At 34.0% G+C, this 20659-nt stretch overlaps 3 protein-coding genes across 5 annotated transcripts; all 3 read left to right on the top strand.

The window, feature by feature from the left end:
* LOC18588052 (histone deacetylase 2) lies at positions 1252 to 6611 on the top strand. 2 transcript variants are annotated; one of them, XR_001929586.1, is made up of 13 exons: positions 1252 to 1524; positions 1632 to 1687; positions 1798 to 1915; positions 2086 to 2148; positions 2475 to 2543; positions 2645 to 2811; positions 2944 to 3008; positions 3096 to 3142; positions 3335 to 3379; positions 3463 to 3513; positions 3979 to 4085; positions 5156 to 5243; positions 6030 to 6533. XR_001929586.1 is itself a non-coding variant. In XM_007012203.2 (13 exons), the coding sequence occupies exons 1-13, from the start codon at positions 1282 to 1284 to the stop codon at positions 6128 to 6130; spliced, it is 1200 nt and encodes a 399-aa protein (XP_007012265.2). In that variant the 5' UTR covers positions 1257 to 1281; the 3' UTR covers positions 6131 to 6611. The 2 variants fall into 2 exon arrangements, 1 of the variants encoding a protein (XP_007012265.2); XM_007012203.2 differs by having other exon boundaries at positions 1257 to 1524; positions 3999 to 4085; positions 6030 to 6611.
* On the top strand, positions 7840 to 15013 carry LOC18588051 (K(+) efflux antiporter 6). Of its 2 annotated transcripts, XM_007012202.2 has the most exons (20): positions 7840 to 8332; positions 8918 to 8964; positions 9050 to 9108; positions 9301 to 9379; positions 9456 to 9517; positions 9602 to 9677; positions 9790 to 9864; positions 10294 to 10365; positions 10465 to 10548; positions 10957 to 11025; positions 11206 to 11283; positions 11378 to 11466; positions 11946 to 12042; positions 12173 to 12226; positions 12897 to 12992; positions 13498 to 13686; positions 13774 to 13851; positions 13999 to 14043; positions 14236 to 14331; positions 14407 to 15013. In XM_007012202.2, exons 1-20 carry the CDS (start codon positions 8062 to 8064, stop codon positions 14488 to 14490), a joined length of 1800 nt encoding a protein of 599 aa, XP_007012264.1. In that variant the 5' UTR covers positions 7840 to 8061; the 3' UTR covers positions 14491 to 15013. The 2 variants fall into 2 exon arrangements, with proteins under 2 accessions (XP_007012264.1, XP_017983656.1); XM_018128167.1 differs by lacking the exon at positions 10465 to 10548.
* On the top strand, positions 18547 to 20147 carry LOC18588050 (transcription factor MYB1R1). Its single transcript, XM_007012201.2, has 3 exons — positions 18547 to 18993; positions 19333 to 19526; positions 19620 to 20147. Exons 1-3 carry the CDS (start codon positions 18702 to 18704, stop codon positions 19962 to 19964), a joined length of 831 nt encoding a protein of 276 aa, XP_007012263.2. The 5' UTR covers positions 18547 to 18701; the 3' UTR covers positions 19965 to 20147.

Below are 20659 nucleotides of genomic sequence, written 5' to 3'. Positions count from 1 at the left end.
AAAAAAAATTGAAAATGAAAAATATTGTTTATATAATAGTAATTTTTTAAATTAATGAAAGGTGAAATTATTTTAAAAAAATTGTCATATCATCAACCTAATAGAAACATTGAAAATTGACTAATGGCAAGACTTATGTGTCCAATGAAAATATTTTTTTTGGAGGATTGTCTATTTTAAAAACTATTGGATCCTTATGCAATTATGGATAAAAGTTGAAGATGTTAATGTATTTTATCTTAATTTTTATTAATACATATAATTTTATAAAAATAATTTTAGATTAAACTATGTAATTAGTCCATGTACTATAGTAAAATGGAGAATTTAGTCAATGTACAATAATTTATAAAAATTGAGTTCTTATATTTTCTATAATTGAAATATTAATTTAATTGTTGGTAATATTAAATTTTTTTGTTATTTATACTGACATAACATTTTCTGGTTAATGTGATATTAAATATGATGATCTATTAATGATGACGTGACATTTTTTTATCTATTTTATAGCACACTATTCACTATTTGATATTATGAAATATAAAAATTCAATTCTTCTCTATCTCACAATATTCTTTCCATAAATTCTAAAAATTTATTTGTAATTTTAATTTTTTTTCTAATCTTATTAAAAATCATTAACTCATACTAAATAATTTTATGTCCGCACTAATAAAATCCATATTAGTGTTTAATCATGTTATATCGGCACTACTATTACATCACTTGTGAAATATTACATCATTGTTATATGTTATAATTTAATACTATATCAACAAGAAAATATCACATCAACACAATCAAATCAAATGTTATATCAATATAAATAATAGAAAATTTTTAATACAGTGGATTGATATTGTTAATTTTGAAAAATATAAAGACTTAATTTTTATAAATTATTATAGAAAAATTAAATTTATTATTTTAATAAAGTATAAGAACTCTTTACATAATTTGATAAAACATTTATACTGCTAATATTGGGCCTCTTCGACCGATTTGGGCTTCGAAGAAAGAAACTTCAAACGTTCCGCAGTCGTTATTATTTTGTTAGATACCCATTTACCGTTTTCCTTGGGCCGCGGATGGGATGGACTAGCGGGCAGGCAAATGCCAGTTGTAATGTTAATATACTGCTATGTCATCTTTATCCAAACCATTTAGCAAAAAAAAGAAAAAATGCTTTTCTTTATTCCAAGCGCCTCTACTTTACGCTACGGCTTGCCACCTATCGTGGAATCGAATTTTAAAAGCTTGAGACCAACGCATTGACTTATGCTTTTCTCTCATTTGAAGATCCGAGTCATACCAAAGATCGCCGAGTCAACTAGGAATATGTGCAAATCAACGTTATATTTGTTTTTTATATTTGCCACTCCATTCGTTTTGTATCGCTGTATTTTCTCCCTCTCAATGTCTTCGTCTTGGTCTTCTTCCGCTTCCAAAGCCGATGCTGAAACTCTCCGCCGTAAACGAATTAACTCTAGCAAGCTCTATTTCCACGTAATTCCTTCCAAGGTACTATACCTTTTGCCAATAATTAAAAAAACAATTCTATTATTGCCTATTTTTCTTTGCTAACTCGAATTACTGAACTCTAACTTAACAAAAAAAAAAAAAAACAGGTTCCGATTATCTACTCGTCTTACTACGATATCAGTTTCCTTGGAATTGAGAAACTGTAAGATAATTTGAATTTGAATTTTCATTTCTTTGAAGTATTTTATATGTTTCTTTTTCTCGTTATTCAGTTAGTTTTAAGAACGAGTTAGTTATTTGAAATTGATGTAGGCATCCATTTGATTCTTCAAAATGGGGCCGAGTATGCCGGTTCCTCATTTCTGAAGGTCACCTGCAGAAAAATTCTATTGTTGAGCCACAGGAAGCTTCAAGAGATGATCTGCTTGTGGTAATTATAATTTTGCCCCTCTCTATGTTTATATTCATTGAGGCTGGACATATATTGAGGTAAAATAATAAAAATAGGCTGGACAAATTTTAGTTAATTTGATATCTGTCTGAAGTAGGTGCTGTAACCAGTATTCGTTATGCTTAATTTTTTTGATAATCTTTGAAAAGGTGCATATGGAAGCATACCTGAATAGCTTGAAGAGCAGCATGAATGTTGCCATGATAGCTGAGGTATACTTTTTAGTATTTCCTTCTGCAATCATTTTGTTTGTTCTTGTACGCAGTTAATTTTTGCTTTCTTGGAGTTTATTTATTTCGTTGCAATTATCAAGTTTGTTTGTATGATGCTGCTTAAAAATGGGATTATTAAGAAAAATAGCATGGGCATGATGACTTGGTTTATCTTTTATGAATTTGTTTTCAGGGAATGTCTTTGTATGCCCGTTTAAATTTTACTGGCTGTGTCTGTTATTGTTTGATGGTCTTGGCTGAGGATTTAGTAGTTTCGTATGATGTTACTATTCTTCTTGATTGATTCAAAGTAGTGTGTTGTGTAGGTTCCTCCAATAGCAATATTGCCCAATTTTTTGGTTCAGATGAAAGTTCTTTCTCCCTTCCGCAAGCAGGTGAAGTCATTATCTGTCTTGGAGCTAATTACATAATTTTTTTTTCAGAATGGAGTTTGAGTTTTCTTTGGACTAGGATTAATCTGATTATATTACTACAGGTGGGTGGAACTATTTTGGCGGCAAAGCTTGCAAAGGATCAAGGATGGGCTATCAATGTTGGGGGAGGGTTTCATCATTGTTCTAGTGGAAGGGGAGGTGGATTTTGTGCATATGCGGACATTTCTCTTTGCATTCATTTTGCTTTTGTTCGGTTAGATATATCAAGGTAATAAAACTTGAAGCTTAAAAGTAATAAATGCAGCCCTTGCAACTTGTTGCATCCAAATCACAACTCCTCAGTTGACAATCACCTTCTAAGAATGGGCTATGTTCCTTGTATTTTGCAATATTTTTTCAGGGTGATGATAATTGATCTAGATGCACATCAAGGAAATGGTCATGAAACGGATTTTGCGAATGATGGTATGGATGCTTATTTTCCCTAATGGTGCTTTAATTTGATGCTCTTTTGAAATTTAAATGATCGTGTATTCATCTTTAAACTGACAGGGCGTGTATATATTCTGGATATGTACAACCCTGAAATATACCCATTTGTAAGTGTTGCTATGTAAATTTGTACTATATCTTCTCTAACTTCATCTGTGTACAGCCTCTTCCTAAACTATATTTTGTTTCCTACTTGTAACTGTTAATTTTAGTATATGCAGTAAGTTTTGGCTTCAATCAATGCTGTTCGTTTTCCTCACTTTCTGGTTGTATTTTTCTTTCTTTAAACCCTTAATCAGGATATGGAAGCAAGGAATTATATCACGCAGAAGGTTGAAATAGTGGTGGGCCTCTGGCATCTTATTGATGAAGTTAGTTTATTGCTGGCTGGGTCTTTAGCTGATTTAATTTTCCTGTATGTCAACAGAGTGGGACAACAACAGATAAGTACTTGAAGGAATTAGATAAAGCGCTTGAGGTATAGATTCAGCTATCCTTAACCTGCTTCAGGTCTTGTTTTGTGTTGGACCTTCTCTTCTCAATTCTGATGCTCACATATGCTGTTAATTGATCTGGTGACACTTTTATATCATTCCCTGATGTTTTTTCTCCAGCAATTCGTCCCATTTTATATGATAGTTCACAAGTTTTTTAGTTTAACTTTCCATCATTTTCCCCTTTAGGGTCATACTTTTTGAAATGCATTTACTACTTTTAATGTGTCTCTTCATCTATTCTTTTATTTATTGTTATCACAATGCACGATACTTCGCATGCATCCATGATTTCATCAGCATTTTTGCGAACTTGTACTTCATCTCTTGCTTTGTGTTTTTGTCTCTTTTCATTCCCTCTTTCTTTTTAATTATTTTTTATATTTAACTAATTTTATTTAATAAATAGTCTAGTAAAAAGTTCCTTCTAAAGCTATTACACACTGCAGTTATTGGTTGTAAATGTTAGGAAGCTAGGCGTAATTTTGCCCCTGAGTTAATTGTTTACAATGCGGGCACCGATATCCTTGATGGAGATCCACTTGGTGGGTTAAAGGTAAATTCATCATTGGATCTATATTCTTAATTTTTGTGTTTTTTATTCGATTTGTCCAGTACTTTTTCTTCTTTTGCAAGAAGTAAATGAGATCCTTACTGCACTCTATGAATTGGCTCTGATTTGGCAACTCAGCTTAACTTTTCGTAGAGAATTGTCCTTCTGATGATAGGCTGAGAAAGCAGCCTAAAATATCATATAGAAAGAAGGAATTTGGTGGAAGGAACATATCTGTGTAAATTTTACCTCATATTATCTACGAACATGGTTATGCTGATTTATAAAAATTTTGTATTACTCGCCCTGTGACCTCTGCAAAGCTTCACTTGCCAGCTTATAGTTAAACTGAACCGAGAGCTGCATTGGTGAGGATGCATCTTCAGTCCATTAGAAGCAGAAGAAAATGTCCTTTCCTTTTACATTGAGCTGTGAAAGAAAAGCCTTCATTTATTGTGCGTCATGTTTTCAGTTCAATAACTATTTCTGAATCAAAGTTGCAGCAGAACTGTAGCAATGAGGATTTGTAAGATTATCGTATAAAACTTAAGAGAGAAATGTTGAAGTAATTAGAAATTGATACCATAACATTCCTACTGAAACAACTGTTATTAATATTTGAATCTAGTATTGATTTTCTTCTTCAGCCAAGGTGGACTGACGAGTGCAATTAAAAGCAATGTTAACATAGATTTAAGGATGCATGGAATAGAAAGCTACATCTATAATTTTGTGGATCTTAACTGTTGGGTAACTATAGAAAAACCTGTAAGACATTGGGGATGCAGTTCTTTATGGCTGGTTGGCACATTCCTGAATATATGTGCATGCAGCTAATGGATGAAATGGTATATAGAAAAAGGATACAGACAAAATGTTAAGAAGTTGGAGACAAATACAACCAAAAGAGGTGTTTAAGACGGTTCATTTATATGCCCTTTCAATTTTTAGGGCATTCAATGAAATATACTTAACATTTTTGTTTTTAAAATATATTTGGTTGTTGGATAGTTCATCTTTGCATAATTAATATTATTGTGTTCTGACTTATGGCTATTGGTTTGCTTGTTCAGGTTATGCCAGATGGGGTAGTCCAAAGAGATGAGAAGGTCTTCAGGTTTGCTCGGGAGAGAAGTATCCCTCTTGTCATGGTCACTTCAGGTACAGTGTCTATGAAGCTTTATGTTTATGCTTGTATACAGACAACAAATACATGTATCTGCATGCACACTAGAAAGAGATTTGAGACTTACTTTTCTACAGTCTATAACTTATCTGTGTTTTGGGCAAACTTGATTCTCTTCAGCCAAGGACCATCTTTTGATTCTGATCCTCTGCCTGGTCTTGTGAGCTTGTTGATCATGTTCCTCTTCAGTACATATTCTATAACTCATGTTTCTAGATATGAGTTATTCTAGGATTTCATCTTCTTGGATGCATGGTAAGACGAAAATCACTAATTAAAGAAAAATATTGGTCCCTAATAATTACTCATTCCTGTACTGGATGGGAAAATAGATGGCCTCAATATGCCTTGCAAAGGCAAAAGATGCTGCTTTTTCTGTGATTGACAATTTCTTTTTCCTCCATGTGTATGTACACAGAAGCCAACTAGCCTTGAACCTCAGCCCTCTTTAGGTTTAGTATGAAATAATAATAATTTCGCTTGGTAATTGATGTTGGTCCTTTTTTCAGCTGCCAAGATGTAGTTCTCCTGCTTACCCTTTGTTTTAGAGGGGAACAAACTGCAAAAAAAGTAGAAAGAATTGTTTATTTATTTTCCATTGTCTATCAACAAGAATGTGGAATGAAGCTAGGTTTGAGATTGCTGACGTCCTGAGATATCCACAACCTGAGATGATGCATAGAGGACACATGGTAGAATTTGTTTGAGCTTCCTGGAGAATCCATCCTAACAAACTTCCATTTCGCTTTTTCCTGTCTCAGGTGGCTATATGAAATCGAGTGCCAGAGTCATAGCAGATTCCATAATAAACCTATCAAGGAAAGGATTGATAGATATAACAAGTCGCCAACGAAGAAGATAAATGACATAAGGTCCCCTTTTACTACTATAACAGTCCAGTTCCCCTGAAGAATTTCAAGGCATGAATGCTGGGTTCCTTGCACAAAAATGAAACGAGTTTGTGACTGGACGTCATCCTTCTGAGTAAGCAAGCAACAAGGGTGAGAAAATTAGGAGACAGAAGTGTGAGTTTTATGTAGCAAAAATGCACATAGGAGCTTGAATATGTCTTGGTAGTTCTTCGCGCAAGTAGTTAACCTTGCGGTTGTGTCTAATATTAACGGCTATGACCCAAAGATTGGTTAAGATTATAGAAGGTTGTAATGTTTATAATTTTGCATGGGATTAGCTTTGCCCCCTACTTGTCTTCCTTGCCCCTTAGGATTAACTGAACAAGTGATAAATGAAGAAACTTCTTTGATATATCTAAAAGCTTGTAATATTTACAAAGAAAACGTAATATAAGCTCATTTTAGTGGGCGGTCGGTCCATTTGCCTGCCGCGATCTGGCCGTTTATCGACCTGTGTCTAGACTCCAACAGACAAGCGAGACGAGATCTCTACTACAGAATGTAGGTCGGGCCGATGTTTTATTGCTGCATTGGATATGCCGTCAGATCGGAACTGCTTCATTCATTTCGGATTTTTTTGCTTAAAAGTTTCATCAAAATTAAAATAAATTTAACTTAATGGGATAATAGTAACTTGTTAAATGGTCAAACATAAATGGCAAAAGCTTTGTTCAAGGTACGTTGGCAAATCCAAATTTTCTGTTGGGAGGTTTCTCTTTAGTGGGCAAATCAACAAAAACAATGCTTTTCCAAGATTGTTACTGACAAATTTATTTATTTAGTAGCTTGAAAATAACTATAAAAATAATATAAATATATATTTAGTATACTGCTTGAATAAAATTTTAAATTATTCAAAAAATTTTGAATTTTTTTATATTTTTATTATATTTGATCAAATTTTTATATTTTGATTTTAAAATTATATAAGTTTTTATAATTAATAATTAATTAATTATTATTAATTAAAATATTATTTATCATGATTTGATGTGAACGTGAAAAATAAAGATTGTTAATAGTTATATTATCATATTAAATTAACATGTTATTATTAATAATGATATATCAATATATTATATAATTATTAATTATAATACATTAACATGTCACGTTATATAAAATAAAAAATAATATTTTGATTAGTTCAATCATTAATATTAAATTTTATTTATCTCAAAATAAAAATATAAAATTTACTTAATTCAAAATAAAGGTAGAATAATTTGATTGAACGAATAAGAGAATAAAGGTTTGTATGAATTTTTTAAAATAATTTAAGAGATTTTTGTAAATATTATATCTATATATTTTTTTGATTAAAAAGAAACAAAAATTGAAAATAAATTTGCTCTCTTGTTCTCCTGCCTAATGGGAGGCCGTCCTACTTTCATGAGATCTACGCCACTCTAACTAACCTCCCTTCCTAATGAGTTTAGGCTTTTATTAATGAACAATTATTAAAATTAAATTTCATTAAATTATTTAAAAAATTATTATCCATGTCTAAGCTTTAATAAGAAAAACAGTTTGAAATCTTGGTCCTCCCAAGAAACGAAAATAAAATAAAAGAAAATTGCGAAGACAATAAGTGTATCCTAATCTTTGTTAAATCTTAATTAATGATGACGACAAGTTGACTCCCAAGAACTCTTCTGCCGTACTGCTATTAAGCACTCTCCCCTTCTCTCCCGTTTATTTTCAGTGTCCTTTTTTTTCTCTCTTTTACATCTACCGTCGCGCCTCCATCCTTCCAAAATTTTCATTGCCTGTCCCTTTCAATCTCTCTCATCATTTCCTCTCTCTGGCACCAACTTGCGCCGAAGACAGTTACTCTCTCGTTCTCTAGTTGCATCAGCAGCAAAAAGCACAGGCTCGTAACATGTCGCCGGGGGCGTCGTTCCAAATGTTGAGAAGATCAGTCTCCTCCTCCTCCTATGAGCTTATTGCTTTCTTCTTCTTTACTCTTTTTTGCTTGGCTTCGTTTTCACTCGCTCAGCAACAACAACTCATTGAGTCGGATCGCTTAGACGACGACTCGAACGCCACCGTCTCTAATGCCTCCTCTATAACTAAACCGAAGGACGGCACCTTTGCCGCCATCATCGATCGAGCTCTGGAGAAGGAGTTCACCGAGAACGAACAAAACGAGGGTACTGTCCTTTCTTTCTATCTGATTTTTCTTAGATTAGGGTTTAGACCTTAAATCCAGGAATCAAAACCTTACTAAATAACATATTCAACTTAATTATACTTGTTTATGCTAGTTCTTTGTATAATTATAGCAATTAATTTTTTCTGTTTCTAGCAGGATCTATTATCGGGTTATGATCTCTGTTTCATTGCATGTTTTATAAGATCTTAAAGATTTAATGAGAGTTCATTTGTCTAAATTCTTTAAAACTAGATTTGCTAGTTTTAGCTTTTTTAATTAAGTGTTAATTATTCTAGCTTAAATTTGTTAAACCTTGCCGTACTGCAAAACTTCATGGGATCTGATACTTCATACTAAGGCATACTCAGATGTGTTCTTTGGATTTTTGAATAGTTGCTGTGGATAATTCAACATTGAAGGAAAAAAAAATCAAGTTTTTAAAGGCTTCCAAAAATGTTTGGCTTGAATTCTTATTTTGGAGTCTTAGGCTGTTATTTTTCCCTTATCCTCCACAAGAGTATAAATCCAAAGAATATACTAATTCCGACCTTTTATCATCATTTTCTTTTACTATTGCTGACAGTAAATGATGATGCCGGAAGTTTCAACAACAGTGTAGCAGAACAGCAGGTTGGTGGTACTAGTTCTTTTGATTATCTTTTCAGTTTGAATAACTTGCTGAGCCTAATTTATTTTACATTTGTTTGTTGATCAGGCTGTTTTGGAAACTGTAGCCAGGGTTAAGACGAAGAAAAATGATACAAAAGAGGAAAAGTATGTGCTTCTCTTTATTAATTAGTTGATGTCAAATTGTAGCTTTTGAGTTCTAATTACTTTTGTTGTTCAATAGAAGAATGTAAGTTTCTTTTATGATGATAAAAGAATCGAATTATTTCCAGACCATATTTTCTTTGTAAATAATTAGAAACGTGCAGGTCTCTCACCCCTTTTGCAACCTCCTTTTAGATCATTTCAACTTCATGATGTTTTCAATCTAGAGAATGATAACAGAGCAGAAGATACACCTATGTTGATCGATCGAAAGGTTAGATTGGTTCACTTTAAATTTCATGTTGCAGTATATAGTCGTACTTCAAGCCTGAGAGGGTTGTTTTTTGCAGGACAATGTCTTCATTATATCTAATTTTAAATCAAAATTTCCAGTCTTACAGCTTGACTTAAGGTAACTTTTTATTATCTTCAGTTTCATTGAAGTTTCTTTTTACATTCAACTAATAAGCTGAGCTTTTTTGCTTATGCCATGTAGACTGATATCAGATTTGGTAGTTGTCATCGTGTCTGCAACTTGCGGTGGCATTGCATTTGCTTGTGCTGGACAACCGGTCTGATTATATTGATAAGCTTAGCTAATTTTGGACTTCAATGTTAAGATCTACCTGAGAGTCTTGGTGTACTAATTTCATATATATTGGTTGACTGTGACATATTTCACAGGTGATTACTGGATATTTGTTGGCAGGATCACTCATTGGACCTGGGGGTTTTAGCTTTGTCAGTGAAATGGTGCAAGTATGTTGTTTACTTCATTGCAATTTTACTCTCAACATTGATGGCTTATTTATTGAATCACATGTAACTGTTCTGAATGATGGTTTCTTGATCATAATATTATAGTTTACTCTTTTGGCACAGGGAGCCCTTATTATGAAAAGTTATTGTTGTAGAACCTAGAGGCGATGGTTTTAAGTGCCAGTAATTAATATTATGTGATTACCCTCTGTTGTACAATTGTTAGCAACTGAAATTAAATTGTCTAGTCTTTCTTGTGGATGGCTTGGAAATCTGATATTTCCCTACAATATATTTGCTAGAGTTATGATCATAGTGCATGGCAGGCTATGCCATTTGAATCCCATGTTTATTGGTGTATTCCTGTATCTTACTGTCATAAATTTAATAGCTTTTATTTTTCTTTTTCATGTGAATTGGTTTTTACAGGTTGAAACAGTAGCTCAATTTGGTGTGATTTTTCTTCTTTTTGCATTGGGCCTAGAGTTCTCCATTGCAAAGGTTGGCTTATGTGTCTGAACCTATTTTTTTCTATTTTGATACTGGTCTTAAAACCATTGTTCATATTATGCCTCTTAACTTCATCCATCTTATTTTAAGCTTCGAGTTGTACGAGCAGTTGCTGTCCTAGGAGGGCTACTCCAGATAATTCTATTTATGTGCCTCTGTGGAATTTCAGCTTCAGTATGTCTTATAATTTTTTCTATAGTCTATGTGGGTGTTGGTTCATTAATCCTTATTAAGTGATTTCACCGCCTTACGTGAATTTGAGGTTACTGAGGTTACACATGCTGGATGTAAATTAATTAAAAGGGAAAAAAAAATATCTGTAGTAATGTAGCATCATTTCACATCATATCGGATCATAAAGAGGCTTTTGCTGCTATGGTGTTCAAAAGCTAAATGTTTCCTGCTTCTTGACGTCAAATCTAATTTTTAGTTGGCTTTTGTCGGTATGATTTTCTTTTGCTGAATATGGTTACATGCTTTGGTGCTAACATGTTATATTTCTTGTCTCTCTTGTTATTATAGACATGTTATACCTCATTTCTAATTATGAATCCTGCAGTTCTAATTGGGTGCTGTTTGCAGTTATGTGGTGGTAGACTTTCAGAGGGTGTATTTGTTGGTGTATTCCTTTCAATGTCTTCAACCGCTGTGGTAAAATTCAGTGCTAATCTTGCAGAGACACCTACCACGCCTACACATTCATACTTGCACTTACTGATAAGCACTCATATGCATACACGTCACACATGAGTCATCACACCCTTTATATCGACCTTTATTGTTTTTTAGTATTTGAGGTTTTAATGTTGTCTTTTTATTTTACAATTTCAGGTGCTTAAATTTTTGATGGAGAAGAATTCTACCAATATGCTTCATGGCCAAGTCACCATTGGCACACTTATTCTGCAGGTATTGATTCCTTCAACCCACCCATTGTCTTATTCTTGAATTCCTGTTTCTTTTTCAGTTACCCTGGTGTCCTCAGAAGTTTTTATCTTAGCAGGATTGTGCTGTGGGATTGCTATTTGCGTTGCTTCCAGTTCTTGGTGGAACTTCTGGTGTTTTTCAAGGAGTAATATCGATGACTAAACTGTAAGAGGAAAAATAGCAGAAGTGTCACATTCCATGTTTCATCTTTCTTTCGTTCTCTGTGTTAGTTGATAAATGTCAATGGGTCTTATCATGTCTTTTAGATGCCATAAAAAGGGGAAATATGTGATTAATGATTAGGCTTAGCTTTTCATTGAGTGCATGGTTCCTCACACTCTTTGTTAGATTCATGAACAGTTTCACCTAAAACTAGAAAGATAGATCATCATTCAGTTCAAATATGTATCCTTTAAGCACCCATAATTTTGATCAGAATTCAAAGATATTATCGTTTTGATTCATCAAGTTTTGATGCCTTATGTTTGTGATGGTATAAAAAGTGGAAATGGGGCTTGGATTACGATGAAGACTATAAGTTCTTGTTTTTCCTCTTTATCTTTTTCTCCATTCCTGGTCTTTTTTGGCATTTTTAGGTGCGGAGTATTGAGTTACTTTTTAACACTAAATATTCTATTAACCAGGTTGGTCATGTTGCTTGCATTTTTGGCTGTTTTGTCAATATTGTCCCGTACCTGCCTTCCTTGGTTGCTTAAACTGATGATAAGCCTTTCATCACAGGTATGTATTTTCCTCTGTGGACATAATCACATACTGAATTTTTTTGCACTGTATGATTGTGAAAACATGCATATGTGTGAGTGAGATTCATGTCTTGATATGACTTGTGTTATACCTCTTATCTGTGCAGACCAATGAACTTTATCAACTGGCATCCGTGGCATTCTGCTTACTTGTTGCCTGGGTTTGTTTCTTGGTTCTTCTTGATTTGCCTTCTTTTAACTCTCACTTTGTCAAGCATCTTGTTATTTTGTATATCCACTGAAAAACCTCCTTGATTCATAATAATGCTGCTACTTTTATCTTTTGAGAATTTTCACTATACCATTGTCCATACTATTTGTTGACATGTGAACCTCTGACACGCAGAGCTTGTGATGAAGCCTAACCTTCTGATGTTTAAATACTGATGCTCAACTGTCCTTGCAGAAATATATATATATATATATATATATGTGTGTGTGTGTGTGTGTGTGTGTGTGTGCGTGTGTAATGTTAACCAGAGACATAGTTTTTTGGCATCTGGATGAGATTCAAAGTGTAGAAGTACTCAATTTTACGCTCATACCAATGTTGCACTTTGAATGCTTTAGAACGTATTTGATTTGATAATTGCTTTAAGAAAAGGCCTTATGAATAATGTTTTAGATTCAGGCATTATGCCATAGACAATTGGAATTCTGCTGGTACATTACATGCACAACTACTTTTTAAGTCTTTTCTTTAAGATACGGAAAGGGGGAAAGAAATCATGCGGTTGCTGATCTCAATTGTTTGTTAAAGTAATTTAAGCCAGTCAGACATCTGCAAATTGTGCTTTGGAACTTTTATTTAATTGATTGTGTAAATTTCAGTGTAGTGACAAGCTGGGGCTCAGCTTAGAATTGGGTTCATTTGCTGCTGGAGTGATGATATCAACAACCGATCTGGCCCAACATACACTTGAACAAGTTAAGTTTACATTTTACTTTACACACTCCATTCTATCATGATATTGTATACATTTTGTGTGCCTGGCGCATTGCAATATTTATGAGATAAACAAAGTCGTAATCTTTTCTGTCATCTAAAATTTTGTGGGTGTCAGGAATGAGCAACCATTTACAGAAGTGGTTTTTCTCCAACTTTTCTGTTTTGGTCTTTATCCTAGAATCCTAGATTTCTTCCATCCCACCTCTCGACAAACGTTCACATTAGTCGTGGGAAGGGGAAAGAGAGATTTGTGCTTGTACATGTGATCATGTTCTCTGTAATTTTTGTGGACTAAAGCAACAGACTTAGTTTTCTATGACATCGGTTTATAATTAGCAGGACTATGAACTAACTCAAAATGTGCAAAACAGTTATCTTCTTTTTCCCTTTGAATTATTTTGGGGCTTCTGACATTTAGATTGGATGGTATTATCAGTCTATCCTTCTAGTATTCCCACAATTGAAGTTAATCTCGCTGTGCAGATTGAACCCATTCGCAATTTTTTCGCTGCTCTCTTCCTTGCCAGTATTGGGATGCTGATCCATGTTCATTTTCTCTGGAACCACGTTGATATCTTACTTGCATCTGTTATATTGGTTATCACCATAAAAACAATAATAATTGCCTTGGTTGTCAAGGGTTTTGGCTACAACAACAAGACTTCATTGCTTGTAAGATTTTATTTGATGTGTACTCGATTGTATATATATCTGAAGTTTTCACTAGTTAGAGTAACTTGAGTTGCTTTACATGTGCAGGTTGGAATGTCTCTGGCACAGATAGGAGAATTTGCATTTGTTCTTCTCAGCCGTGCTTCTAATCTCCATCTCGTCGAGGTCAGTGCTACTATTCAAGTTCATCTTACTGTTGCTTAGGCAAGATGGGTAAAAATAAAACATCCCTTTCTGAGGGAAGTTTGTGATATTAAACATAGTTTGTGGGCATTATAATCTACTTTGTAACTGAAATCTTGACCATAACAGGGGAAACTGTACCTGCTACTTCTTGGGACAACAGCACTTAGCCTGGTACGATTGTTGCGTGGCATTATTTGTATGGTATTCCTTCAATTGTGTCAAGCGAGGTGATAAGAAATTTTTTTGCAAAAAAATAGGAAGATGTTACGAAAGAGAAAAACGATAAATGTATGCATATGCAGTCGAAGGTTATTTTTGTAGTAATAGGCTTTTTAGCTTTCTGAGTCTACTTAATATCTACAGGTGACAACTCCTCTGCTGTTCAAGCTAATACCTGCCATACTGCATCTTGGGGTGCTCTTACGATGGTTCTCCCCGGAGAGAGAAAGTTCCATTGAGGTAATTACTAGTTTCAAGTGTTGGGAAGGCTCATGTCTAATTTCTACAGGTAACTCAAATAAATACCTTTTCCAGGTTGGAATTAAAGCAGATAGCCTCCGTTCTGACAGTGGAAAGCATCGCATTATTTTGATGGCCCAAGAATCTCATGATTCGTAATTATACCATGTAAACTAACAGGGAAGAAAAATCTCTATTACCTGACAGGCATTTTTCAACCTTGTCAGCTTTTGCCACAGCGCAGATGAAAACTACTGAATGATCTCTTGAACAGAGCTCGTCCAGAATTGTTTCTGATTATTTTTGGCCTACTACATAGATCGACAACTTGATTTGAGCCGCCTCAAAAAGCAACGGGGATGAGGTAACCTAACCACTGAAAAGAACTAACAGATGAAGCAATATGCCTTGTAATAATTCTTCACAGCCATTTGAATTGTTTGTTTTTAATGTAATCATAGTTGCGGGTGTTTAATTAGACATTTATTGTAATTGATATTTCTCATACTATTTTTTTTTTTATTTTTTGAATCTACGTTTTGGGATTTTAAATGTATCATACAATATAGTTGGATGTAAGTTTCTCACATTGAGCACAAAGCCATCTGGAACTCTAGCTCTGTATCAACTGATTATTTATTCCCCAATGAAAAGTCCAATGTTATTTTGGTTGTAACACGAAGTACATTTTGTCATTGCAAGAAAAAGGTTTCTTATCGTCATCGTCATTTGTTTTAACATGTGATGAGGTTGAAGAGAAAAAATAATTCAAACCTAAAGCCATAATGGTGCTAAAGAAAAATAGTAGTACTAACAATTATTAGGTCTAGTGTTCGACTGTTTGTTTCTTTTTGTTGTCACGGATTATTTTTTTTTACAAAAGACACTATTTAACATAAAAACTAGTGGCTTGCTTGCGTAGTACTGTAGACTTTGTAAAAAGTTGTATCAAACTTAGCACTAATGGAAAAACATCATTAGTTTGATTGGGTTCGATGTCATGTTTTGCCAATCTTACCTTTTTATTATTTAACAACACTATATTTTGCCTCGCTAAAGGCTATATAATGTAAAGGAAGTGTGAAATAAGTGAGAAAGTGGATAGAAAGACAAAAACAACGATGGCTTTTCTATTGCAAAAGGTAGGTTTGAAGATAAAATTAATAAATAGAAAAGAAAGAGAAGACATGCTCATAGTCATGGGAATGGACACGGAGTTCTAGATAAATAAGGGGCTTGTGATGTGAAAAGCATGAAGTTTTCATTTTACTATTGCTTGTCAGTGAAATAAAATAAAATAGCAAACAAATGCTTGTAATTATTATATGACATGATAACACGAGGATGCCATCGTAAAATTAGAACAGAGACATACATGCACGCATCTCGCGTTAGTTGTGCAAAAGCAACTGATTATTACATTGTTTCGGATCATCGGATATGACATGTGGTTTTTTTTCCTGAACAAATTATGAGTCTTCTCATGATCAGATTGGGAATAAATTTGCTTACATTAGTTTTGTCGATCATCATGTAAGTGTTTACAGATTTTTATTCTTTCTAAAGATGGTAAGAATCGGTCAGCTTTTGGTCTATAAATTATAGTTTGATTAAAAAGTTAATAGACATAATTATTCTTAGACCTAATATGAATCATGAAATTTAAAAACAGAAATAGAAATTTGTAAAGCTTTCCTAATTCAGTCCTTACCCAATTACCTACCATCAACAATGATGTTTTACCCATTTACAATCTAGGTCCAAAAAGAATCTATAAACCCTAATCATATGATCTCAATTAACTTAAATAGATTTAGATATTAATTTAATATTATCAATTTGAATTTATTATTATTTTTTTGATAATTGAGAGAATGGGATTCGAATCTTACTTTTTAAGTAAGAAGATCATACAGTAACTAATGAGTTAAATGCTCAAGTGCATCAATTTGAATTTATATTGATTCATGTCTTTTTATTGATATATAATATATTTATTAAATACGATACGTTACGATATTAAAAAAAAAACGATACGAATCAATATATGTATGGACGATACATATTGACGAATAAATTATCAACAATAATTTAAGATATTGACAAAAGAGTAATAAAGGAATGAATTGTTTTCTTTTTCTATCTACTTTCCTGAGAAAGAGAGAATCTAAATAAATTACTAATACAAAGCTTGTTAACCGCACTAACAGATAATTGGGGTGGATACAATTATACTTTTCTTTTTCCTTTATGCAAACAATCAGTTGGCCTTTCTTAGCTTTTGCGTTTGTTGATGCAAGCAGTCAAAAATCTTGGCCGTTAATATCAGTTTCAAGATTATTGGTTTCGGAGTTTATGGTGTGAATCCAGATCACAGCAGGATGTAGATGGAGGTTTTCGGAAGTCCAAGGTCTTTAGAAATTTGCATGACGTCACTTTTCACAAAAGCAGACGTAAGGAAAACATGGAGTGAGGTTCATGTCATGGATACTTGATTAAATTTTAATCAATGTGATAAAATTGACCAATCAGATCTAACTTAAGTGTGAAACTTGAGAACAAGTTGTGGTTTACCTAATCATTATTATAATTTAATATAAGAGTCGACTCCATACGCAACCCATTAATTTCCTATTGGATTGGTTCTTTCCATGGAATTTGTGCCTTTCACAGTGCATTCCTACTATTGGAGATGGTAGGATCACAATCATGTAGAGAGTATTATTGGCTCTTGTTCATATTCTTTTTATTTATTTAAAAAAAAAAGATTAAAACTTTATTTTTTTTAACATAAGAATGATACATATTTAATTCACATAAATTTATGTAAGTTTATATCATACATATCTTGACTTTAAATATCTAATTTTGACAATTTGATCAGTTTTTTAATATCAATGTTTTCGTAAATAATGAGGATAAGATAAGTTGTGCAGTTTCGAGGTTGTCTAAGTTGGTAACATCCTCGTCCACATATGACAAAATATGATGTTCCAACTAAACTTGTTTAGGACTTTCACTTTCTATCTAAAATAAAACCAATCAGCTTTCTCATAAGGTGGCCTTTCCCCATGACGAAGACCAGCCGGGTCCCTCGTTCATCTTCATATACAAAACAAAAAAAAAAAAAAAGTAGGCGAACAAAGCGAAAATATAATTCACCCAACCTTCGTTAGCAATATTTTCTTTTTGGTACAATTCTAATATTGCAAGCAATGGTCCAACTTTGGCATATTTTTTCAACTAAAAATTGGTGTTGGTTGATCAAAATCTCTCTCCTTTGTTTTCTCTCTCAAATCTTCCCCATCTTGGGTTTCTACGCTATTCTTTTTCTTCTTCCCTGTATCTAAGTCTTTTCTAGCTGCCCACTTCCGAGACATTTGGTGGATTTTTGCACTCACTCAATATACCAATGTCCTCTCACATTTTTCTTTATGGCTATTGATCTCCCATAAACAAAACGTGCATCGCCTTTATTTTTATTTTTATTTTTATTATCTTTTTCTGGGGCTCAAAGTCAGTACTCCCATCACACAACTGTGCCCTTTAGGTTGCAGTGAATTGAGCCATTTCAAGACATTTTTTGGCTTTATTTTCCTTGAATGCACGAAAATTCAATCTAGTAAATACTACACCGTACACCTTAAGGGAAGGTTCATATATACCTCCAGGCTATTCATCCCTTTTCTAAATGTACCCTCCATTAATAATTGTTCTTATGATTGCAATCTGTATAGCAATAAAAAGTTCATTATCTCAGTTCTAATATCCCATTGTCTATATATGTACTTTAAAAAAAATTATCGTACTATATGCCCTTCGAATAAGTTAGATCTTTTACAAAATTAAAAAAAAAAAATTGTGAGATATTATTCGATTACAATTAGGTGAGTAATGTGTTTATAATATCAAAAAATGTTTCTATCCAAAACCAATGTTTTTGAGATTTAATTTGCACACTAGTCAATAATATCTGTACTGTTATAGACAAAAATTTGAAGACATACCATTATTAATTTGTATTCAGACAAGTTTGCGTGACATCAATCGTTGTACGCATGAAACAAGAACAAAATTGTACGAGGTCCCCACCATTTATTGGATGATCTTTCGTTTTCCATCCAATTGGAGGAAGACAAAGGAGGGCACCTGATGACCTGCTTCCGCGATATTACAGAAACCTTAAGGGGAAAAAATCTATCATACGATTCTTAATTATATATGGCATGGACCATGAAAGTCATTGGTGATTTCTGATCTGTCTCCATCTCTTTTTCTCTCTCTCTCTCTCTCTGTCTTCAGCATCTTTGCTTTTTGTATGTTAGAGTTGGTTGGCTCTTGAAGCTGGAGGACTTGTTTTAGTGAGAATAATGGGAAGGAAATGCTCACATTGCGGGAACAAAGGCCACAATTCGAGGACTTGCAGCAGCAATAGAGGGATTCTTCCTAGTGGAGTGAAGCTGTTTGGGGTGCAACTTGACTTGTCTTCTTCATCTGGTTCTTTTCCCATGATCAAGAAGTGCCTCAGCATGGATTGTCTGTCATCACCTTCTTCTTCCACATCTTCGCATGTTACCATGGACGAAAATCCTGACAAGCTTTCCACTGGTTATCTCTCTGATGATGGTGGCCTCGTTGCTCGTACCCAAGAGAAGAAAAAAGGTGAGCTAATAATTTGGACCAAGTTCCTGTAACTTTTGCACCTGGCACATAATGATTCTGCCTGTCTTCTCTCTCTGCTCAGATCCTTGTCCTTCAATCAGAAAAGCTATTTTTCTATGTAGAATAATACTAATAGCAGTAGTATCCGATTTAATGTTGCACTCGGTACATGGAAATCTTGTGTGAATTTTATTTCCACCAAATGGAATACTTGTGCTTTTGTATTCTCTTCTTTCAAATTACGATGCTAATAATTATATTACTACTAATTAATGATCTAAGTTTTTATATGGAGTCTGTCTAATAGTTTGGGTCCAATCTGCCGAATGATTATAATAGGTGTGCCGTGGACAGAAGAAGAGCATCGGATCTTTCTGGTAGGGCTGGAAAAGCTTGGGAAAGGTGACTGGAGAGGGATCTCCAGGAACTTTGTGACTACAAGAACTCCAACACAAGTAGCCAGCCATGCACAGAAGTATTTCCTTAGAAAGAATAGCCTTAACAAAAGAAGGCGCCGTACCAGCCTCTTCGATGTAAGATTTTCATTCAAGCTCGAAAATGTTAATCGTACTTCAACTCTCAGCTTCTCATCGTATAATCTCTTTCATTTAATCTTATCTTGGCAGGTGGGGAGTGAAAAGTTTGCAAACCAGAAGTTTCATTCCAGGCCTCCAGACCCCTTCAATTTCCCTGAGTTTTTGTTGAAGAAAACAAGTGTTGTTCCTATCAATCTTAACGCCGCCACAAATCCTGTACAAGGAAATTCTGGGGATCTTGAATTTGCCTTCAGTAATGACGTACCGCCTTTACGGATTAAGGAATCATTCCACATCCAGTCCAGTTCTTTAACAATGGCCACTTCCAAAAGCGAAGCACCTGATTTGGAACTTTCACTGGCAGCTCCAAAGCCATTAGATCAGAGTGAAGCGTGTTCCCATGGCCTACTATTCGGACCAATTAGTGTCACGTGAGAATTTATCTGGAATTGTTGGGTATTATCTGTGAAAATTTATGCACATTCACTGCCCAATATCTCTCACCTTTGCTTTCTTTCTTTCTTTCGTTAATTAGGTGTTCTAGTACTGTAACATAGACTTAACGATGATAGCTTGCTTTCAAAATCACGAACCTCTTAAATTTCCTTCGATCATGAATCTCTGGGCTGAGCGAGTGTCGGGTGGCTCCAAAATTCTATAGGGCTGGGCCTTTGGGCCACGCCTTCCTTTCACAAGGTTGGAACTTGGAAGTGGGTCATTTTCTGCCGCCTTTTCTTTCACCTTTACTCAATGTCCAGAGAATGTGATAATTTTTTTTTTCTTTTAATGGTTTGATCTTCTCAATAGGTAAGTCGTGGCTCAACATGATCGATCCATTGATGTGCTTCTAGACCCAATCTAGTCAAATGGGTATAGTTACCTTTGGACTAGCTAAAGTCGCACCCTATCTCATACGAAGTTGCTATATATATAGTATATGATAATGCATGGTTTTGGCTGAAAATTCTCATTCAAACACTTCAATCTTTAAAGCATGGTCTACCAAATTTGAAAGATCTAAGATAGAATCTTGAATCCCATCTTTCCTAGAATTTATAAGAATCCGATAACGTATAGATTAATGACATTGAAACCTATCATTTGCCAAACCCCCCCCCCCCCCCCCCCCC

The sequence above is a fragment of the Theobroma cacao genome, chromosome 9 (genome assembly GCF_000208745.1).
Source record: "Theobroma cacao cultivar B97-61/B2 chromosome 9, Criollo_cocoa_genome_V2, whole genome shotgun sequence".
NCBI lineage: Eukaryota > Viridiplantae > Streptophyta > Magnoliopsida > Malvales > Malvaceae > Theobroma > Theobroma cacao.
Note: the sequence above shows the minus strand (reverse complement) of the source record. Positions and strands in the feature narration are given on the sequence as shown.